The sequence below is a fragment of the Pseudorasbora parva genome, chromosome 10 (genome assembly GCF_024679245.1).
Source record: "Pseudorasbora parva isolate DD20220531a chromosome 10, ASM2467924v1, whole genome shotgun sequence".
Lineage (NCBI taxonomy): Eukaryota > Metazoa > Chordata > Actinopteri > Cypriniformes > Gobionidae > Pseudorasbora > Pseudorasbora parva.
This window is the reverse complement of record NC_090181.1, coordinates 10609094-10631419: the sequence shown is the minus strand read 5'-3', so window position 1 is coordinate 10631419 and position 22326 is coordinate 10609094. Positions and strand designations below refer to the sequence as shown.

At 38.2% G+C, this 22326-nt stretch overlaps 1 protein-coding gene across 1 annotated transcript in view; it reads left to right on the top strand.

The window, feature by feature from the left end:
* Nucleotides 1-22326, top strand: part of cnksr1 (connector enhancer of kinase suppressor of Ras 1) — a 43275-nt gene that overhangs the window by 9251 nt on the left and 11698 nt on the right. The window contains exons 5-11 of the mRNA XM_067455146.1: nucleotides 4295-4336; nucleotides 9102-9221; nucleotides 10321-10380; nucleotides 11512-11580; nucleotides 12129-12248; nucleotides 17279-17367; nucleotides 21142-21254. Coding sequence (XP_067311247.1) covers nucleotides 4295-4336; nucleotides 9102-9221; nucleotides 10321-10380; nucleotides 11512-11580; nucleotides 12129-12248; nucleotides 17279-17367; nucleotides 21142-21254 — 613 coding nt within the window. The remainder of the gene's footprint in view (nucleotides 1-4294; nucleotides 4337-9101; nucleotides 9222-10320; nucleotides 10381-11511; nucleotides 11581-12128; nucleotides 12249-17278; nucleotides 17368-21141; nucleotides 21255-22326) is intronic.

The window sequence follows — 22326 nt, the reverse complement described above, 5'->3', positions numbered from 1 at the left end:
CTGAAAGGCCTGATTGATAATGTTAAAGTGCCCCTATTATGCTACAGTATTTTAAGGGTTCTGGAGGAACCTTTTGTTTTGGAGGAATCCTACATGTTTACATGCATCAAAGGTCAAAAAACACTTTTCTCATAATATGCATTGCACATCACAATGTTTTTCAATGATTCTCAAACGACTCGACGGATGAATCAGTCTCTCTAAATCCCTCCTTTCTGTGAGCTACTCTGCTCTGATTGGTCAGATAGCCCAGTATGTTGTGCTTGGTCTATCGCTTACAGCGCGTGCTGAAAGCGAAACGCCTATTAACATAACTGAACTTCAGCTCAGGAGGTTTCCTCAGTCCTCCTCAGTGATTGTAGACAGTATCGTTAATGCTGATTTTACCATATCAATCCGAGTGCGAGTCCCATGATGAAGCATTGGAAGAACTAGTTATTCAACCCGAATTTCCATAGCAAGGATGACTTGAGCAGGATATTTCTCGAACGCTACTCATTTTGAGGTACATTAGATGTTGCAACTGTAATTCCTCATCAGCTTTTTCAAGTGTACATCCATCAACAAACCCATGTATTTCTAACTTATTGGTGTGCATATGCGGGAACTGTATCAATAACAGTGCATACGTTAGCTAAGCACTAACGTGAATAATGAATGTAACATTAAGTTTGTAAAACAAGTCTTTCTCCATCCTTTATCTTTTCTCAAAGTAGTGACCCACAGATGATTAGCAAACGTACTTCAGTAAGACATAACATGAGTTAGCAGGTTAGCAAAAAAACACAAAACTACGTATTTTGACCTAGTAGAAAATACATCAATAATTATTCATGCTTACAGGTTGTGATTCTGAGGATCAAGGTGGTCCAAATAAACTGTCCATTGACCCATCTTTCAAGAGCAAGCATTTGCGAATCTCGCATTGAACTCTGAGATATTGAGAAGCAGTAAAATCTTGCGTTGAAGGGCTTGTCAAGTTGTTCTTGTATGTAAACTTTATTTATTGTGCACTTTCAACTTTCGACTTCGGCAGAATGTTTACATTCACAAACTATATTACACACTGCTTGAAAGGGTCAAAGTCAATGGAAAGTTCCCACCATGATGGGAAAACAAGCAAGTGTGTTGTTTATGCCTTGGAGAGCTGTAAATGAATCCATGCAGGATGTGAGGCAGATCTTTTTTTAGTATCCCTAGGTCTGCTGGCCTGTGACCCCTTAATAGAGCATTTGATTTAGCTGTTTGTCTCTGCCTAGAGACAGACGCATTTATATAGTTTGGTGTGCTCCATTTTTGTCATTTATATGCAGCTGCAAATGCAGTTATTTGTCATGCCAGTAAACCATAGAAAAAAGAGAGGGAGAGGAAGATGGGGAGACAACAGCTGACCTGTGTTTTATCACTGAGGGAAGCTATCTTTCTCTTTCCGCAGTGTTGAAAACAGAGTTAATGACCATTTATACAGTGTGAAATGAGGAGCTTTGTTTAGAACTAACAAGGTAAAAGCTTTTAAACCGAACGAAGCTCCTTTGTGTGAGGATGTCAGCCTCAGTAGAGCTAAAAGACAAGGCAAACAGCAGAACTGGGGAGAAAATTAATATCAGGTGTGTCTCACACAGATGTCTCTCCTTTTCACTCGTTGCATGCATGCAAAGAAAATAAGGCAGAAACTAGAAATTATCAAGACAAAATTTCTATAGTGACCCCCCCCCCCCCCCCCCCCCCCCCAAAAAAAAAAAAGGTTTTAAATAGCAGGTACTACCCATTGGTTGATTGGCTTTTGAAAGGTGGGAGTTCCATTAAAAAAAAACAGATGTACTCTAAATGTGAGCTTGCAGTTGATTTATACAAAATGTTTAGAGGGAAAGTTCACCCTAAAATGAAAATTGTGTCGTCATTAACTCACCCTGGAGTTGTTCTAATGCCAGATGCCCTTCTTTCTTTTATGGACAACAAAAGGAAAACGAAAAAAAGAAGTCACGCTCGTCCGTATAATGGCAGTAAATGACAACCAGCAAGCTTTTTTATAAAAGATCAGCATCACAAGTATCGAAGAATGATCCAATACGACATGTGGCATATATTACAAGTGTTCACATGGTAAATGATGGGTTTAGTGAAAAACAAACCAAAATTTAATGTATTATTTAAACGGGACCTATTATGCAAAATTCACTTTTAATAAGGTGTTTTAATATGTAACATGCATTGATGTGTGTCTGTAGTGTGTGAGAACAACCAGACTATAATGATAATAATCCCCTCAAATCAAATTCCCATAAATCAAAAGCAGTCTCTTTCTAACGAGCTGATTCGATCTGCCCTTTTAGCATAGACCCAGCCCTGAGTGAGAAGCAGAGAGTCCGCCATTTCTGTATGCTTGCTGTAGCAGCAGGGGCCTATTGCAAAAAACTAGGATATGGGATTAAGCCGGGATATCTTGGTGATCCTGCCTCAATTTATCCGCTAATATACAGTTATCTTTCGTTATTGTTATCGTTCTTGGTATGAGTGTGCCTTCAGGGTATGTTTAGAGCGGCAGCTGTGTACTAAATTTTGCATACAGATGACAAGATCACCAAGATATCCCGGCTTAATCCCTTATCCTAGTTTTTTGCAATAGGCCCCTGTAGTTGTACAATGTCTGTTTTGATGCTGGTCGCCATTATATGGATGAGTGGGACATCAAAAATAAAATAACTTAAAAAATTCAGTTGACAGTCAGTTCTGTGTAAATCTGTGTCGTTCCTAGCTAGTTCCTAGTAGTATGAGATTTAATGTGGTAAATCAGCAAGATGGCTCTCAAATCAACACTAAGTACTGACCTGTGCTTGAACTGCAGCATAATAACCTATAATAAAAAGACTCTTTGGCAGTTTTCTTTGACAGGGTGTGAATTTTGAAGATATATGCTAAATTGCATTAGAGACACGAGCAGTGTGTATGTGTGTCCTGTTTGACCTTCCACATCCTGTCATTCCATTCACTTTTACGTTTACATCTGTTTCCATGACAACGGCACACCATACTTCCAAAAGCATAAAAACCTGCTTGGAAGCACAACTTATGCTTATCCAAACACCTGCAGACAAAGCAGATAATTTCTACCTTTTAAAGTGAAATCACTGCTCTCTCTGCTGTGTTAAAGCACCAACTCTGTCAGATCACATGTTTTAACTCTGTTTTGTTTATAGAATATCTATCTATATTTATCTATATCTGTCTATATCTGTATCTATCTATATCAATCTATATCTATCTATCTATATGTCTGTCTGTCTGTCTGTCTCTCTCTCTCTCTCTCTCTCTCTCTCTCTCTCTCTCTCTCTCTCTCTCTCTCTCTCTCTCTCTCTCTCTATCTATCTATCTATCTATCTATCTATCTATCTATCTATCTATCTATCTATCTATCTATCTATCTATCTATCTATCTATCTATCTCACTGTGTGTCTGTGATCTTAAAATTTCTGTCTATCCATCCATCTGTCCGTCCGTCTATTTCTCTGAATCTGTATTCCACCTGCTGATATTTTAATATTCTGACTTGTTCCTACTTGTGTGCGTCGCTCTGTCAGGAGGGGAAGTGACACACTTGTTTAATGTAACGAGAAGTGAGCCATCGGTGTCACACACGCCCGCAAAATTCTTCAGCTGCATGCCTTGTCATATCCTCTCGCTCACACACACCTGAGTTCAGTAAGTACATACTTGTATGTCTTAGATGGACTAACTGAAACCGTTCAGCTTATTCAAATAGATCTGAGGTTGGATTTGAGATCTTATTTGTTTTGGTTTTATTTGTACTGAACTTCATGGCTGAGTGAGTTGTATATTGGCTGAAGTGAATCTGTTATTGGTCTGTTTTTTCAATGTTTATCTTTAGGGATGTTACATAAGATTTGGCTCATCAGTAAATCTGGTCTAAACACTTTCTGTTGCCACCGATCCTCAGCAGCCACCCTAATCCTTTAATTAGACTATGATCTACATGTTCCGGGTATTATGAGAGGAGAGTGTGTTTGCGTGCATGTAATCTTGCTCTTAGTTCAGCTGCTGTTGTGGATTTAATGGTCTGATGGTTGTTGGCTGTATGTTAGTGGTGTGTAGCGTCACTTTGTTTAAGGAAGTGTTTCATTGAGAGGGCTGAATGAGCTGAATCAGCCAAGAAGTGAGTGGGCTAGATGAGCTCTGTGTTTGTAAATCTCGAAATTGTGCATCAAACTACTCAGTGGGTGGAAGCACTAGCATTTTTAGTAAATGTTCTCTCTTCTCTCTCTCTCTTCCCTGTAGGAAACCGCTGTGTTTGAAAAGGAGAAGGATATCATCTCCAAAGTAAGAGATCATGGGTCTTCTGTTTTCACTCTTACTTTCCACATGCCGTTACCTTCCACATGTCTTACTTTCCACATGTCAAATATATACTGATCAGGCATAACATTATGACCAGTGAAGAGAAAAACACTGATTGTCTCTTCATCATGACACCTGTTAGTGGGCGGGGTATATTAGGCAGCAAGAGAACATTTTAGCTGCGTTTCCACCACAGGAACTTTACCCAGGAACTACGAACTTTGGGGTGGTACTTGGTGTGTTTAGACCGCAGGAACCAGGGTCTAAATGAAGTTCTGGGTAAATATTTCCCCCCCAAACGGCCCTGCTCGTGAGATAGTACTTTTTCAAAGTTCAGGAACTTTCGAGGGCGGGACTTGGGCGCTGAACATGCTGATTGGTTTAGCATTTTATTTCAACCAGCATCAAGTCTTTTGCAAGGTTCGTTCTGCGTTCAGTAAATATCAGTCTTGCTCTCTGTCTGATGGCGTGCATTCGTCTCAGCCATCTCACGTGCAATGTCCGTAATAGCTGATAATAATATACATTGTCATTTTAAATCTAGCTTTACAAGCTTTCTGAATATGCTAGTGCTCTTCCGCCGTTTGTTAATTACCTCTTTAGTAAACCTATACATAACCAGCAAAAGCAGCACAGCTTGAATCTCTTCCATACTAGTTATTAATTTTTTACAGTCTTTACAGTACAGTCTACAGTCTACTATGTAAACGACGTGTGCGTCCTTACATGATGTGACAGCGCGCGCCGCGCTCATGTTGACGAGAGAGGAAAGTTCATTTTTCTGAGGGGTAAACTCTTTATTTCGTAAATTATGAAGATAATGTTGGAATAATGACACAGCGTATATTGTCCCAGGCAGTTTTTACTTTAACCGTAACTGCGCCGACAGAAGAATAAAAAATTTTCTGAGATAATTATTACACTTTACAAAAAAAATAAATAGCTTATATAATGCTGTATTAGTCCTGGTGGCCGTTAAGAGTTGCTATGGCTACAGTTAACACATTCCAGCTGGTGGAGAAAACAGCGTTGACATTTTTGATGTGGCAGACAAACTGCATGTCACAAAATGATTGCGATCGGTTTAGATAACGTCTCAGGTAAACAGTCCACTAATTCTAACAATCTGAATGAAAAAAAAGTAAATGTAAATGTAAATGCCTGTAAATGTGGATAGTATTGCGCAAAAATGATTACTGGCCGTCACTGACTTGGAGGAGCAGTCGCGCGCAGTCCTACATCACCAGACTAATCTGCCTAATCTTCTCGGAACTTTAGATCGCGGTGGAAACGCAGACAGTTGCAGGTCTGGGGGGAGAAAAGTTCCTGTAAAAAAAAGTTCCTTGTACAAATTGTTACAAAAAAACCCACAAAAAGTTATTGTGTAAGAAGCAGGAAAAATGGGCAAGCTTAAGGATTTGTGATAGCTAGACAACTGGGTCAGAGCATCCCCAAAACTGCAGCACTTGTGGGGTGTTCCCGGTCTGCAGTGGCCAGTATCTATCAAAAGTGCTCCAGGGAAGGAACAGTGGTGAACTGGCGACAGGGGAATGGGCGGCCAAGGCTCATGGATGCACGTGGGGAGCAAAGACTACTGTAGCTCAAGAAGTTAATGCTGATTCTGATAGAAATGTGTCAGAATACACAGTGCATCACAGTTTGTTGCATAAGGGGCTGCATAGCCACAGACCGGTCAGGGTGCCCATGCTGACCCCTCTCCACCGCCAAAGCACCAACAGTGGGCACGGAGCATCAGAACTGGACCACGGAGCAACTGAGGAATCTGTGGGATATGCTGAACAAACAAGTCCGATCCATGGATGCCCCACCTCGCAACTTACAGGACTTAAAGGATCTGCTGTTAAAATCTTGGTGCCACATACCACAGCACACCTTCAGGGGTGCATCTATAGTGGAGTCCATGCTTTGATGGATCAGGGCTGTTTTGGCAGCAAAAGTGGGACCAACATAATATTAAGTTATTAATGTCATTCCTGATCGGTGTATGTATATAGTATATATATATATATATATATATATATATATATATATATATATATATATATATATATATATATATATATATATATATATATATATATATATATATATATATAAAATATATAATATATATATATATATATATATATATATAAAATATATAATATATATATATATATATATATATATATATATATATATATATACTCATACATATACAGGTCCTTTTTTAAAAATTTGCATATTGTGATAAAGTTCATTATTTTCCATAATGTAATGATACAAATTAAACTTTCATGCTTTACCTTTAAACATACAGCTCATGAAAACCCAAAATTCCTGTCTCAAAAAATAAGCATATCATGAAAAGGTTCTCTAAACGAGCTATTAACCTAATCATCTGAATCAACTAATTAACTCTAAACACCTGCAAACGATTCCTGAGGCTTTTAAAGGTCCCGTTCTTTGCGTGTTTTCGAAGCTTTATTTATGTTTACAGTGTGCAATATATCATGAGTTCATGTTTCGCGCGTAAAAAACACAGTATTTTTTACACAATTGACTTATCTGTCCAGCGCTGTTTTCTCTCCTAAAAATGGCCTGATGATTTCCTTGTTCTATGAAGTCCCTCCTTCAGAGACACGTAACGAGTTCTGATTGGGCCAGCGCTTCCCGTGTTGTGATTGGCCAGCAGCTAAGCGCACTTTGCCCGGAAAGGTCCCGCCTCTTACCATAACGGGGAGATGCAAGCGCTGAATGCGCGCTCTTCTCCACGTGGGAGAGCAACAAGACCACGCCCCCTATTTTACGTGTCCTTGTGGGTGGACGGTTCTAGTGACGTCATTCATGAAGGAAGTGCAGGGGTGTAGTCCAAACCGGCCGTTCGCTGTAAGCTTTGAAAGGGAACTTCTGGTAAATAAAATATCTCGCTTGACATTGAACTTTGAGCTTTATAATTTTACAGGTATTATTTATGCTCTAACAGCAACATTACACACTAACTAAAGTTTGAAAGATGGAATCGCGAAGAACAGGACCTTTAAAAACTCCCAGCCTGGTTCATTACTCAAAACCGCAATCATGGGTAAGACTGCCGACCTGACCCTGTCCAGAAGGCCATCATTGACACCCTCAAGCGAGATGGTAAGACACAGAAAGGAATTTCTGAACGAATAGGCTGTTCCCAGAGTGCTGTATCAAGGCACCTCAGTGGGAAGTCTGTGGGAAGGAAAAACTGTGGCAAAAGACGCTGCACAACGAGAAGAGGTGACCGGACCCTGAGGAAGATTGTGGTGAAGGACTGATTCCAGACCTTGGGGGACCTGCGGAAGCAGTGGACTGAGTCTGGAGTAGAAACATCCAGAGCCACCGTGCACAGGCGTGTGCAGGAAATGGGCTACAGGTGCCGCATTCCCCAGGTCAAGCCACTTTGGGCTACAGAGAAGCAGCACTGGACTGTTGCTCAGTGGTCCAAAGTACTTTTTTCGGATGAAAGCAAATTTTGCATGTCATTCGGAAATCAAGGTGCCAGAGTCTGGAGGAAGACTGGGGAGAAGGAAATGCCAAAATGCCTGAAGTCCAGTGTCAAGTACCCACAGTCAGTGATGGTCTGGGGTGCCATGTCAGCTGCTGGTGTTGGTCCACTGGGTTTTATCAAGGGCAGGGTCAATGCAGCTAGCTATCAGGAGATTTTGGAGCACTTCATGCTTCCATCTGCTGAAAAGCTCTATGGAGATGAAGATTTGGTTTTTCAGCACGACCTGGCACCTGCTCACAGTGCCAAAACCACTGGTAAATGGTTTACTGACCATGGTATTACTGTGCTCAATTGGCCTGCCAACTCTCCTGACCTGAAGCCCATAGAGAATCTGTGGGATATTGTGAAGAGAAAGTTGAGAGACGCAAGACCCAACACTCTGGATGAGCTTAAGGCCGCTATCGAAGCATCCTGGGCCTCCATAACACCTCAGCAGTGCCACAGGCTGATCACCTCCATGCCACGCCGCATTGAAGCAGTCATTTCTGCAAAAGGATTCCCGACCAAGTATTGAGTGCATAACTGAACATTATTATTTGAAGGTTGACTTTTTTGAATTAAAAACACTTTTCTTTTATTGGTCGGATGAAATATGCAAATTTTTGGGGGTTTTCATGAGCTGTGTGCCAAAACCATCAGTATTAAAACAATAAAAGACCTGAAATATTTCAGTTGGTGTGCAATGAATTAAAATATATGAAAGTTAAATTTTTATCATTACTTTATGGAAAATAATGAACTTTATCACAATATGCTAATTTTTTGAGAAGGACCTGTATTATATAAACACAAACTTTTGTTAGATATGATTAATTGTGATTAATTAATTTAAAAGCCCTACTTTATTTATATAAACATTCTTTATATTCTTATATTTTTACAAACGTAATGCATATCATAGTTATTTTGTTTTATCATGTGAATGGTATTGGCACAGAAATTACTTTATTTTTTGTACTTTATTACATAAAATGTGATAACCTTCATTAAAAATGTGGTATAGCTGAAGATTTATTTACTGTACTAAAAAAGAGTCTGTACTGTACAATGTTTAAATTAAACTAAGCATTTATTTGAAATATAAATATTTTGTAACATCATAAATGTGTCACTGTTTATTTAATCAAATGTGTCCTTGCTGAATAAAAAGAGATTATCCATCTTCAGTTAAACTGACATCTGTTTTTCTTTTTCTCTCTTTCTTTCTAGTGTCGTCAGTTGGTAGCAGTGTGTGATGAGATTTTGACAGTTAGTCCGTTGTCTCTTCTTACCCATACTGCACAGCTGGAGAGTGTTGACCTGGTCCCAACCTCACCAGGCGATCACGTGGTAATGTATCTTATCATATATAACTCAACTTATTTAGAGTAATTCATTCTTTCTCTGTTTCATCATCTCTCTATGTTGTCCAGTTTGCTTCCCTGTATTTCTCGGGCATTTTAGCAGTATAAGATTCAAATCATTTTCTAGATTCATAATTTATTAAAATACTTTGGTGCTGTTAAATTTACACCTTAGTTTTGCAAGTGTTAAAAAACGAATCATGCTTATTATAGATGTACAGACGGAGTTAAAACCAAATGCATCTTCTTTCTCCACTCTATCTCTTTCGTTAAACACATTTCATTAAAATGACCATAAATCATTTCTATTCAGACAGTCCTTGTACTTTGTATTGTATTCAGCTAATATGTTGCTGAGGCTGAAGCCATTTAGAGAGAGTTTAATTATATAAAGCATATCCTTTCTGTACCTTAAAAAAACACTAAGCAGCTCCACAAAAGAGAAGCTTTTCTGTGAGGTGTCTTTATGTTTTGTATCTCAAACACACAATGCAACATGCATGATTGCATTGGCAGTCATCTCTGGAGAATATCTAATAACACTACACTGTTCGGTATGGTACATCATACTTTAATGTCAAAGAGACGTCTGTCTTGTGATTCTTGCTAATGAAAAATCTGGAAGACTCATAAGGTCCACATTTTGATACATTTAGCCTGCGTGCTTTAGAGAAACAAGAGTCAGAGGATATAATAACAGGACATGATTGATTAGTATTGATCTGGCAGATACTAATAGAGATTGGACCTCCCTGGTTCATTGTCTCTTAAGCAGGCTGTCTCTGTATTTACAGCACATTTTCAGCAGAATCAATACTATTTAGATCAGACTTTGTTTGGCATCTTTTACTGCAACCGATTCATTGACCAGCCCCGGTTTGAACATACCCCCTCAGTTCTCCCTTTGAATTTTTTTTCCCATAATGCTTGCCGATCTGGTAGGAAGGCTGAATATTATAGTGAACCAGCAGGGTTCACAGACCAATTAGCAGCCCAGACTCTCTTTTATATACGCCGTTGAATTATAGTTTAGCTGAGGTCTAAGATAATCTTGGCTTGATATGCACATTATTTCTTTCACATAGGGAATTGAGATCACCACCACAGGATCCACAAATCATTTTGTCACTGGAACAGCAGCTGAGGTAGGACAGGTTAATGGTACCCCAGTGCTTCATTTTTTTTTTTTTTTTACCAAGATGGAAAAGTTTTGTTATTTAGGTAGAAAATTAGTGTTTTTCTAGCATAAACATACCTCTGTCCTCTGGGAGATAGATACGTGAGGGTGCTTGTGAGGGTGCTTTTGAAGTCTGCTGTAAATGATCCCGTAAATAAATTGACGGCACATATGTCAGTCAAACTCGGCTCTCAGAACAGTGTGACCTAAATCTGAACTGCCTCTTTGGAGAAAATGGGCTAGTTGAAATGAGAATTTTGTGTTTGAATGTTTTTTTGTTTTTTACACATTTTTCTTTCCTTTATAAGAAGAGAAAATGATGTAAGCTGATATAAATCAAAGTAAACTGCTTTCCTTAGGGTCAGAAATGGGGGGAGAGGGGAGTTATGATGTCATTTCCTTTAGTTTCATTAAATATATTGGATACAGAAAAGAGGCATATTTAATCATTCACACAAACACAACTTCTAGGCAAACAGTTTTTACATAATCTACACTATCATTCAAAAGTTTTGGGGCAGTGTGATTTTTTTTTTTTCTTTCCAAAACATAATAACATAACAGTAAAAAGTAATATTGTGAAAACATTATTTTAATTAAAAAAAAATGTATACATGTGATGGCTAGGCAGTGATTATGCCAATCTTCAGGGTCACATGACCCTTCAGAAAACATTCTAATATGCTGATTTGTTATCAGTATTGACAATGACAGGATTCAAAAGAACAGCGTTTATTCGAAATCGAAATCTTTTGTAACGTTATAGAAATTTGTACTGTCACTTTTGACCAATTTAATGCATCCTTGCTAAATAAATGTATACATTTATTATTTACAACATAATAAATGTATACATTTATTTAAAAAAATATACTTACTGACCCCAAACTTTTTAAACGGTAGTGTATAATAATCATCCAACCTTAAAGATGGAGGACGGAGATGTTGTATACAAGATGCACTTGGTTTCAAAAGGGGCATGTGTCAATTTGAATGGGCATGATGCTTCTGTTTGTGGGTTGTTCCTTCTAATATTCTCAGTAGTAGTGTGTATAAGAACACTTTTGTGTTGTACATAATCATAAATCCTGTCTTACAGTCTCCTTCAGAGGTCTGCGAGAAGGTTTTAGCAGGAGATGAGGTCATTCAGGTCAACGGACAGATAGTGGTAAGTGGCAGGTAACAATCCAATGCTAATGATAACTGTACTAATAGTAATATGCTTGGTTATTTACACAAACACTTCTATAAGGAAGGAAATTAGATAGGGTTCTAATGAAACGGGCTGAGTCCCAAGTTAGCACAGTGAGACTTCCGTCCATTTGATGACCTGCCCACTGGATTTGAGCAGATGTCTTTAGCCCACTAAATTGGATTATCATTAGTTTGTGGCCCAGTGCCCTATTATTACTGAAAGGCACACTAGAAGAAAGACAAACGTTGATGCTTTTTCATTACACTTTGTGAACTGATACTTTGTGAATATAACAGGGTTGGCAATATGTTTTGAATAAGAAATGTCTCTGTGCTCTGTGCTCCGTGCTCTGTTATATAACTTTTAAAAAAATGTTTTTAATGATATTAATTAAAAAAAATCTACCACATTTTTCTGAAAATAGAAAGGTGCCACATCAAGCTTAAGGCGCAAAAAAATCTCCATTTTGGATGCACATATACATTTATTTAATCCAATGTGAATGATAAATACAATTCCAGATTGGCTGGAGCAGGACGAACCTGGTTAAAAAACTGGAGGAGAATCCAAATGGAGTAACTCTGGTTTTGAGGAGGCTTCCAGGTTTCCTGAAACGTAAGGAGAGCCGAGCCAAGTCTGAGGTAAAAGCTCATCCTTTTATTTAACAGATGTCAGTTTAAGCATTTTCAAAATACTTAACATATACAGCGCGCACGCACGCACGCACGCACACACACACAAACACACGTTTGTTTTTGTGAGGACATTGCATAGGTGTAATGTTTTTTATACTGCACAAACCAAATTGTCTATCCCGCTACACTCTAAAAAATGCTGGGTTAAAAACAACCCAAGTTGGGTTGAAACTGCACCGACCCAACAATTGGGTTGTTTTAACCCAATGGTTGAGTTGTTCTTACCCAGCAATTGGGTTGTCTTAAGCAACATTTAACCCAACCACTGGGTTAAAACAACTCAACCATTGGGTTAAAACAACCCAATTGTTGGGTCGGTGCAGTTTCAACCCAACTTGGGTTGTTTTTAACCCAGCATTTTTTAGAGTGTACACTGCCCCTAAACCTACCCATCACAGGAAACATTCTGCATTTTTACATTCTAAAAAAACCTCATCCTGCATGATTTATAAGTCTTTTGAAAAATGGGGGCATGGGTAATGGCCTCATATTTCACCCTCTCCTTGTAATACCTATGTCACACCCATGTTATTATACACATTTGTGTTCTGATAGTCCACAAAAACAAGCACACACACACATAGTCAAACCAAAAATTATACAGACACCAGATATCATTTTTTACTAGTGATTGCAGGACACTATAGTTCATTGATGTAATTGAGGATAGCAAAATAAAGTAAACTGTGACATATTTTACCCCAAAAATTCTTCATACAGTGGACTAAAAGTAAAATTTATTTTAAAAATTTGGACCAAAACGATTTAGACACTTTGACCTGACCATGATTTGCTTAAGTGTTTTTCTTTAATTGCTAATGTGACCTTTTACACCACAGACTGAAGAAAAAGAAGCATTGCTTGATAATTGTTTGACATAAATTTAACAGCTGACAGATGATTGGTTGATTGTAATCCATTACATACCTTTCTGTCAGTTATCTGACATTATCAAGATGAATTTGTTCTGACACAATTTAACATATTTGAGTTCTTATTATATTTTATTAACATTAAACTATAGTGAATAAACTGTGATGATGTGACAAAATGTTCACGGTGTCTGAATGTATTTTGGTTTGACTATATATGTATATACATTATACATTAAAATATCCACATTATTATCTTACAAGGGATCTAATTAAACTCAACACAACAACTGAGTTTGTCCCATGAAAGAAAGGACGGATTATGAGGTGGCTGAAATGGTTTTCATAAATAGGGAGGGGGAAATAAATGTATTAATAATAATGATGGAGTTAAAAAAATTATGTGCGAAAAATTTAATTTTCCTTAATTGTGATCAAGTCAGTATAAAATAGACAGGAAGCGAAGTAGGAAAGAGGGACGATGGGATTGGGAAAGGTCCGCAGGCCATGACTAGAACTTGAGATGCCGAAGATCAGTTGTGCTACATGTTGGTGCTTGCCATCAGCTATCAGCTCTGGCATTCATTCAGGTAGTGTCAATGACAACAACAAAAATATCTGATTTCATAATTTCAACCAATTACAAATGTGCTTTGGATGGGGTTTATAATTTTTTTTTTTTTGTATTGCATTTATTTGGTATTGCAGTTTGACGAAACAAAGGCTAAGTGTTTTGACAGTGTTAATAATAAGCTTGACATGAACACATGAGTCTCATATGAGGTGCTGACAGCGTTTTACACTGTTGATTCTTTTAGCGGTTGCTTTGCAACAGATTTATTGACATCACATGTTCACACGTCACACGTGGTCGTGTTTGTTTGATGAGCACATTAATTTCCTCTTTGTGACACCGCTATGAATAGATATTCTCTCTCACATACACACTCAGACTTGCACATTTACAAGAAATGTTTTCAAATGAAAGAAACAATCTGATATTCATTTGAACTTGTTGTTTATTGAGTGCATCGTCATGACAACAGTGACTTCCCACCCTCCAGTCACACACACACACACGCACACTCTCTCTCTCTCTCTCTCTCTCTCTCTCTCTCTCTCTCTCTCTCTCTCGCTCTCATTTATATATATATATATATATATATATATATATATATATGTATATACTGTTCTCAGCAGGATCTCCTTGTTGTTTTATCTAGTATGTGTGTGTTTCCAGTGAAGCAGTGTGTGATGTGTTGTAGCAGTCATGTGGCTTTTAAGATTGGTGACCCTGAGGGACTGATCCATGTGCTTGTGCAAAGAGCTCAGACAAACGCACACATTCTTACCAGAGCCATTACTTACTGATAAATCAGGACACAATCGCTTTCTGGGCTATCAAACCCATTCCAGTGTCATTTTATGATCATTTTTTATACTATTATAATTTTTTATTAATATTATATTAATATTATACTATTTATAATTTATTAATTATATTTTAATAGTAACAATATATATTGTTAATTAGATTTTATTTATGTGTCTGTTTTCATTTTCTGTTAGTCTTTTTTTTTGGAGAGAATATATATATATATATATATATATATATATATATATATATATATATATATATATATATATATAATTTTTTTTTTTTTTTTTTTAAATGTCTACTTTTATTATGTTTTAGATTATTTAGTTTATTTTAGTACTTCAACCTAAACACTAGTTTATTATAATTTTATAATTTTAATGTTTATTTTTATTTTTTTTATGATTTTACTTTTACTTATAGTTAAAATAGAACAACTCCGGCGGATTTTCAAGTTTTTCTTGATCGTTATACCTTGTGAGTATAGTCTATAGAAAAAAACCCGACAGCTGTTACAGATAATGCCCAGAGCCCCCACTCAGCTAAAACGGCAGCTATGGGGCATAAACGTAAAGGGTGTCTTTGTGCCTCTTAACAGACATAAAATGCACATAAAATGTCTGTCCAACATGAACAGGGACCTTACCTGGCAACGAGATGCTTTTAGCCACTTAGCCATTGTTTAAATTCACCTAAATAGTGTTTTAGACGGCTAGCTGTAGTCTCGCGCTGAAGTCCTGTGGGAAAAAAGGCAAATAGTCCAGTTGGGAAGAGCATCGTGTGTGTGAAGAGTAATCTCATTGCTCTGCTCATCGGCTTGTCGGTTCTCAGTATTGAACGTGTCAGAAAGAAACATTTTTCGATTCTGTACTGTTGATCCGAGAACCGCTGCTCGTTCAGTTACACGCGCATGCTCAGTATCAGGTGTTCGTGAGTTCATCAGATCTCTCAGCAAATGTCTCAGTTCAGTGAACTATTGGAGTTACAACATATAATTCAAGACATTAGTTTATTTCCATTCGGAGGGACTGTCACTCAAGTCAGAAAGTGAGTAACTAAACTAACTTGTGGGATCAGCGCTGATTTGAGAGGCGAACCGTTTAGAACGATTCAGTCCGATTTGGTAAACTGATTCGCCCGGTTCACTAAAAAGAATCGGTTAAAAAGAACGATTCGTTCGTGAACCGGACATCACTAGAGTGATGATCCAATCTGGCTCAGAAGGTGAAGAAATGGTTCGCGTTTGTGCCTTTCCGAATTGTGGCAACAGAATGCAAAAATTTGCAGCGAACGCTTGACTAACTTTTACAGACACAACACAGCGGGCCGGTTGAAGAAGAATGTCATTCCGTGGTCGAAGAAGATGGGTGCAACCACTGTGGTCGTAATGCAAACTTTATTTATCCTTCCATTTGGGCACACACGGCTTGAGAAAAGATGTGCAGTAATAAAATAATCATGCTTTACACAAACAACGCTCTTCCCAACTGGGCTATTTGCCTTTTTTTCCGGCTACACTGAGTTCCTACAGGACTTCAGCGCGAGGCTACAGCTAGCAGTCTAAAACACTATTTAGGTGAATTTAAACAATGGCTAAGTGGCTAAACGCATCTCGTTGTCATGTAAGGGCCCTGTTCATGTTGGACAGACATTTTAATTGCATTTTATGTCTGTTAAGAGGCACAAAGACACCCTTTACGTTTATGCCCCCAAGCTGCCGTTTTAGCTGAGTGAGGGCTCTGGGCATTAACTGTAAGAGCTCCGTGTTGCAAGCACCAATCCGGTTAATTTTTTTTTCTATCTTCTGTACTCACCAAGGTATAATGATCAAGATAAACTTAAAAATTCGTCGGAGTTGTCCTTTAAAGGGTCCCCCCCCAAAAAAAATTCTGTAATTTTTTGCTCACCCTCATGTCTTAAATACCCATAAGTCATTTGTTCATCTTCTGAACACAAATGTGAACACAAAAGATCTTTTTGATGAAATCTGAGAGCTTTCTGTCCCTCCATTTACAGCCTACGCACTTTATTTAAAAATTATTGATCTCCAACGCGCGTTCACGAGAGCAGCACAACACATGCGTGCGTTTGAGCAGCGTTTGAGAGCCATGAGACATGAGAGCAGCGTTTGAGGTCAATATATTTTAAATAAAGTGGTAAAAAAAAATGACACTAACAAAGTACTCGTGTTGTTTCATAAAATTGAGGTTAAACCGCTAGTCACATGGATTACTTTAATGATGTCTTTATTACCATTCTTGGGCTTGAAAGGCAAGTTGCGTAGGCTAGGCTCTCAGATTTCATTAAAAATATCTTTTTTTGTTCTCTGAAGATGAACGAATGTCTTATGGGGTTGGAATGACATGAGGGTGAGTAATTAATGATTTTTCATTGTTACCATTTAACAATAATAACCCAGACACATAAACATTTAAATAATGACACATAGACATCTACTGTTTTTATGTAGTCTAAAGCTAAAAGTAATCTTTTGCATTTTTAGAATTAAAAAAAAAATACTGTATATCTAACTATTTTTGGGGACAGTTTTGACCCACTCACACACAAAAGTACTAATGCATGCCACAAACTAACAATTATCGTTCACAAGACACGAACATACACATGCCTCACCACAAAAAAACACTTGACACATGAGAGGAGTCACTCTTTGTGGTGACATTGGGATTTTCCACTCGTGGATCTCATTGATACTTTACTTTCAGAGAGAGGTGGAAGAGGAAGAAGAGGAAGAGAAAAACAGACATTCTCTTTTTGGGAGGGTGGCAGCTTCAGTCCGTTCTCTGTCCTTCAGGTGAGTTTGGCCATCTCAGCTGAATTTCCTCAGACGCTCCTGTAATCGCTGTATTCTGCTGTTTCTGATGCTGAGTTTATTTAGACGCTCCTATAATCGCTATATTCTGCCATTTCTTATGCTGAATTTCCTCAGACGCTCCTATAATCGCTATTTTCTGCAGTTTCTGATGATGAATTTCTTCAGACGCTCCTATAATCGCTATATTCTGCAGTTTCTGATGCTAAATTTCCTCAGACGCTCCTATAAACGCTATATTCTGCCATTCTGATGCTGAATTTCCTCAGACGATCCTATAATCGCTATATTCAGCTGTTTCTGATGCTGAATTTCCTCAGACACTCCTCTAATCGCTATATATTCTGCCATTTCTGATGCTGAATTTCCTCAGACGCTCCTATAATCGCTATATTCTGCAGTTTCTGATGCTGAATTTCTTCAGACACTCCTCTAATCGCTATATTCTGCCATTTCTGATGCTGAATTTCCTCAAACACTCCTCTAATCGCTATATTCTGCCATTTCTGATGCTGAATTTCCTCAGACGCTCCTATAATCGCTATTTCTGATGCTGAATTTCAGCTGAATTTCAGCTGAATATTCAGCTGTTTCTGATGCTGAATCAGCTTCAGCTCCTATAATCGCTATATTCTACAGTTTCTGATGCTGAATTTCTTCAGACACTCCTCTAATCACTTTATTCTCCTGTTTCTGATGCTGAATTTCCTTAGACGCTCCTATAATCACTATATTCTGCAGTTTCAGATCCTGAATTTCCTCAGACGCTCCTATAATCGCTATATTCAGCTGTTTCTGATGCTAATTTCTTCAGATACTCCTCTAATCACTATATTCTGCAGTTTCTGATGCTGAATTTCCTCAGACGCTCCTATAATCGCTATTTCTGATGCTGAATTTCAGCTGAATATTCAGCTGTTTCTGATGCTGAATTTCTTCAGATACTCCTCTAATCACTATATTCTGCAGTTTCTGATGCTGAGTTTACTCAGACGCTCCTATAAGCGCTATATTCTGCAGTTTCTGATGCTGAATTTCTTCAGACACTCCTCTAATCACTTTATTCTCCTGTTTCTGACGCTGAATGTCCTTAGACGCTCCTATAATCACTATATTATGCTGTTTCTGATACTGAATTTCCTCAGACGCTCCTATAATCACTATTTTCTGCAGTTTCTGATGATGCATTTCTTCAGACGCTCCTATGATCGCTATTTTCTGCTGTTTCTGATGCTGAATTTCTTCAGATACTCCTATAATCGCTATTTTCTGCTGTTTCTGAAGCTGAATTTCTTCAGATACTCCTATAATCGCTATATTCTGCTGTTTCTGATGCTGAATTTCCTCAGACGCTCCTATAATCGCTATATTTTGCAGTTTCTGATGATGAATTTCTTCAGATACTCCTATAATCGCCATATTCTGCTTTTTCTGATGCTGATTTTCTTCAGATGCTCCTATAAGCGTTTATTTTCTGCTGTTTCTGATGCTGAATTTCTTCAGACGCTCCTATAATCGCTATATTCTGCAGTTTCTGATGCTGAATTTCTTCAGACACTCCTCTAATCGCCATATTCTGCCATTTCTGATGCTGAATTTCCTCAAACATTCCTCTAATCGCTATATTCTGCCATTTCTGATGCTGAATTTCCTCAGACGCTCCTATAATCGCTATTTCTGATGCTGAATTTCAGCTGAATTTCAGCTGAATTTCAGCTGAATATTCAGCTGTTTCTGATGCTGAATCAGCTTCAGCTCCTATAATCGCTATATTCTACAGTTTCTGATGCTGAATTTCTTCAGACACTCCTCTAATCACTTTATTCTCCTGTTTCTGATGCTGAATTTCCTTAGACGCTCCTATAATCACTATATTCTGCAGTTTCAGATCCTGAATTTCCTCAGACGCTCCTATAATCGCTATATTCAGCTGTTTCTGATGCTAATTTCTTCAGATACTCCTCTAATCACTATATTCTGCAGTTTCTGATGCTGAATTTCCTCAGACGCTCCTATAATCGCTATTTCTGATGCTGAATTTCAGCTGAATATTCAGCTGTTTCTGATGCTGAATTTCTTCAGATACTCCTCTAATCACTATATTCTGCAGTTTCTGATGCTGAGTTTACTCAGACGCTCCTATAAGCGCTATATTCTGCAGTTTCTGATGCTGAATTTCTTCAGACACTCCTCTAATCACTTTATTCTCCTGTTTCTGACGCTGAATTTCCTTAGACGCTCCTATAATCACTATTTTCTGCAGTTTCTGATGATGCATTTCTTCAGACGCTCCTATGATCGCTATTTACTGCTGTTTCTGATGCTGAATTTCTTCAGATACTCCTATAATCGCTATATTCTGCTGTTTCTGATGCTGAATATCCTCAGACGCTCCTATAATCGCTATATTTTGCAGTTTCTGATGATGAATTTCTTCAGATACTCCTATAATCGCCATATTCTGCTTTTTCTGATGCTGATTTTCTTCAGATGCTCCTATAAGCGTTTATTTTCTGCTGTTTCTGATGCTGAATTTCTTCAGACGCTCCTATAATCGCTATATTCTGCAGTTTCTGATGCTGAATTTCTTCAGATACTCCTATAATCGCTATATTCTGCTGTTTCTGATGCTTAATTTCCTCAGACGCTCCTATAATCTCTATATTCTGCAGTTTCTGATGATGAATTTCTTCAGATACTCCTATAATCGCCATATTCTGCTTTTTCTGATGCTGATTTTCTTCAGATGCTCCTATAAGCGCTATTTTCTGCTGTTTCTGATGCTGAATTTCCTCAGACGCTCCAGCTATACAGAAAGTGCTTGTTTCATTTTTACAATTTAAAGAGTATTTTGTTACAGCCAGAGATGAGTGTGTCAAAGTAATTTCCATACAGCAATAATATACAGCCATGAGATAATACATATTATGTGGTTAGTTATTAGGTGTGGGTGTACGTCATGTATTCAGTTAATAGTATAAGAAGTGAAAGTCTCCATTTCTCTGCCTGGCTGTTTCATAAACTGAATTCTTGTTTCATAACTCTTTTCTGTGAGCTACAGTGAGGACATACGAGTACTCCGCTATCTCAGGTCTCTGTCCGGTTGTGTGTGTGTGTGTGTGTGTGTGTGTGTGTGTGTGTGTGTGTGTGTGTGTGTGTGTTCATGTTTTCTATCCTGGTGGGGACTTCAACCTGAATGCACACTGACTCACGGGGACTCGTGTCACCATGGGAACTTAAATTGAGGTCCCTAAGAGGAAACAAGTTATAAATCATATAGAATGAGTTTTTTTAATGTAAAAATGCTAAACGTTTTGAGTAATGGGTAGGTTTAGGGTTAGTGTAAGTTATACAGTATAAAAACCATTACGTCTATGGAGAGATTCCCCACAAAGATAGTGAACCACACTGTGTGTGTGTGTGTGTGTGTGTGTGTGTGCGCGCGTGTGCGCGCGTGCGTGCGTGCGTGTGTGTGTGTGTGTGTGTGTGTGTGTGTGTTTGTGTACAGTATGGCTAAACTATAGTATGTGTGTGTTTGGGTCAGCTTTCCTAGAATTAATGCAGCATCTGTATAAATAGCATTGCAAAGAGCCACTTAGGTGACTCTGTTTTTCTCAATAATTTTTTTCAGTGTAATATGCTATCATGTGTGTGTGTGTGTGTGTGTGTGTGTGTGTGTGTGTGTGTGTGTGTGTGTGTGTGTGTGTGTGTGTGTGTGTGTGTGTGTGTGTGTGCGCGTGCGTTTATGTACCATAGATCAGCATCAGAAGGCACACATCATTTCAAACGGGAGAAATCAGCGCTCTCTAGTGATCAAAGCTCTGATGAACATCAGTTGAATGCCTTAAAACGCCACCAGCCAGGGACAGGTAAAAGTTACTGCAGACTGTTAAAAAAAAAACACAAAAAACATGAAGACATCAGCCCCCCAAAGTTTTTTATTTCATTTATTTATTCATTTAAACAGGGACAGTGTAAAATATACATTAAACCTTAAAAAGGAGAGATGTATTTTACCAGGTTGTAGCACTTGTGCTGATTTACCCCTGCAGTCTCTGGACAGGCTGATGTAAACAAATCAGGTTAATAATACATTTATCCCAGAACAACACTAAAATAATTAAACCCTGCATTCATTTTACAACATGCATTTACAATACACTCTCACCTACACATCAACTACTAAACATTATGTGAACATGTTTGTTGTGAAACAAGCCATTTTTTGATCCAATGTGAAAAAGTGTTCAAATTCACACATGTGGTTAACTCTGTTGGCAACTTATTCCACTGTCTGATGGCTATGCTTGAAAAAGCTGTACTACCAAGTGCTATTTTACGTAGTGGAATCCTACACTCGCCCCAAACAGCCGACCGAGTGGTTCGAAATTGATTTTCTGAGCTCAGTAAGATCAACTTTTTAAAGGGAGCTACAGTACCATTTATATTCTTAAAGGGTTACTTCAGCGATTAGCAAATGGCTTTGTATCAGTAGAAACCCTGGAGTATATTCAAATGATTGTGCTTTTCCCCCCTCATATCCCCTGAGACAAGAGATTTATGCAGTTTATTTCTGGAAAAATTCCTCCTATGATGCAAATTGACGATATCTGCATCATAGGAGGAATGTTTGACCAAAGGCTTAAGACTACAGCCAGCAGAGAGAGCCATTTCCTCATGTTTTGAACCCGCGCATGGGGGATGGAGATTACACTCAGAGCTCACCTCGCAGCTACAGGCACTCATTTAAATGGAGCTATGGTGAGCAATGTAAGTCTTTTAACTTCTCAAATTAATTTCTATGAAAGTTAAGCTTGCAAAGGCATGAACTGAAAACGCGCCAGACTGAACTCGCGTTGTGAATGTATGCCGCGAGTGTAGTCGCGATTACCTCAGCTCTCCTCACGAGAGCTCATCACCTCATTTATCTGACTCCTGCAG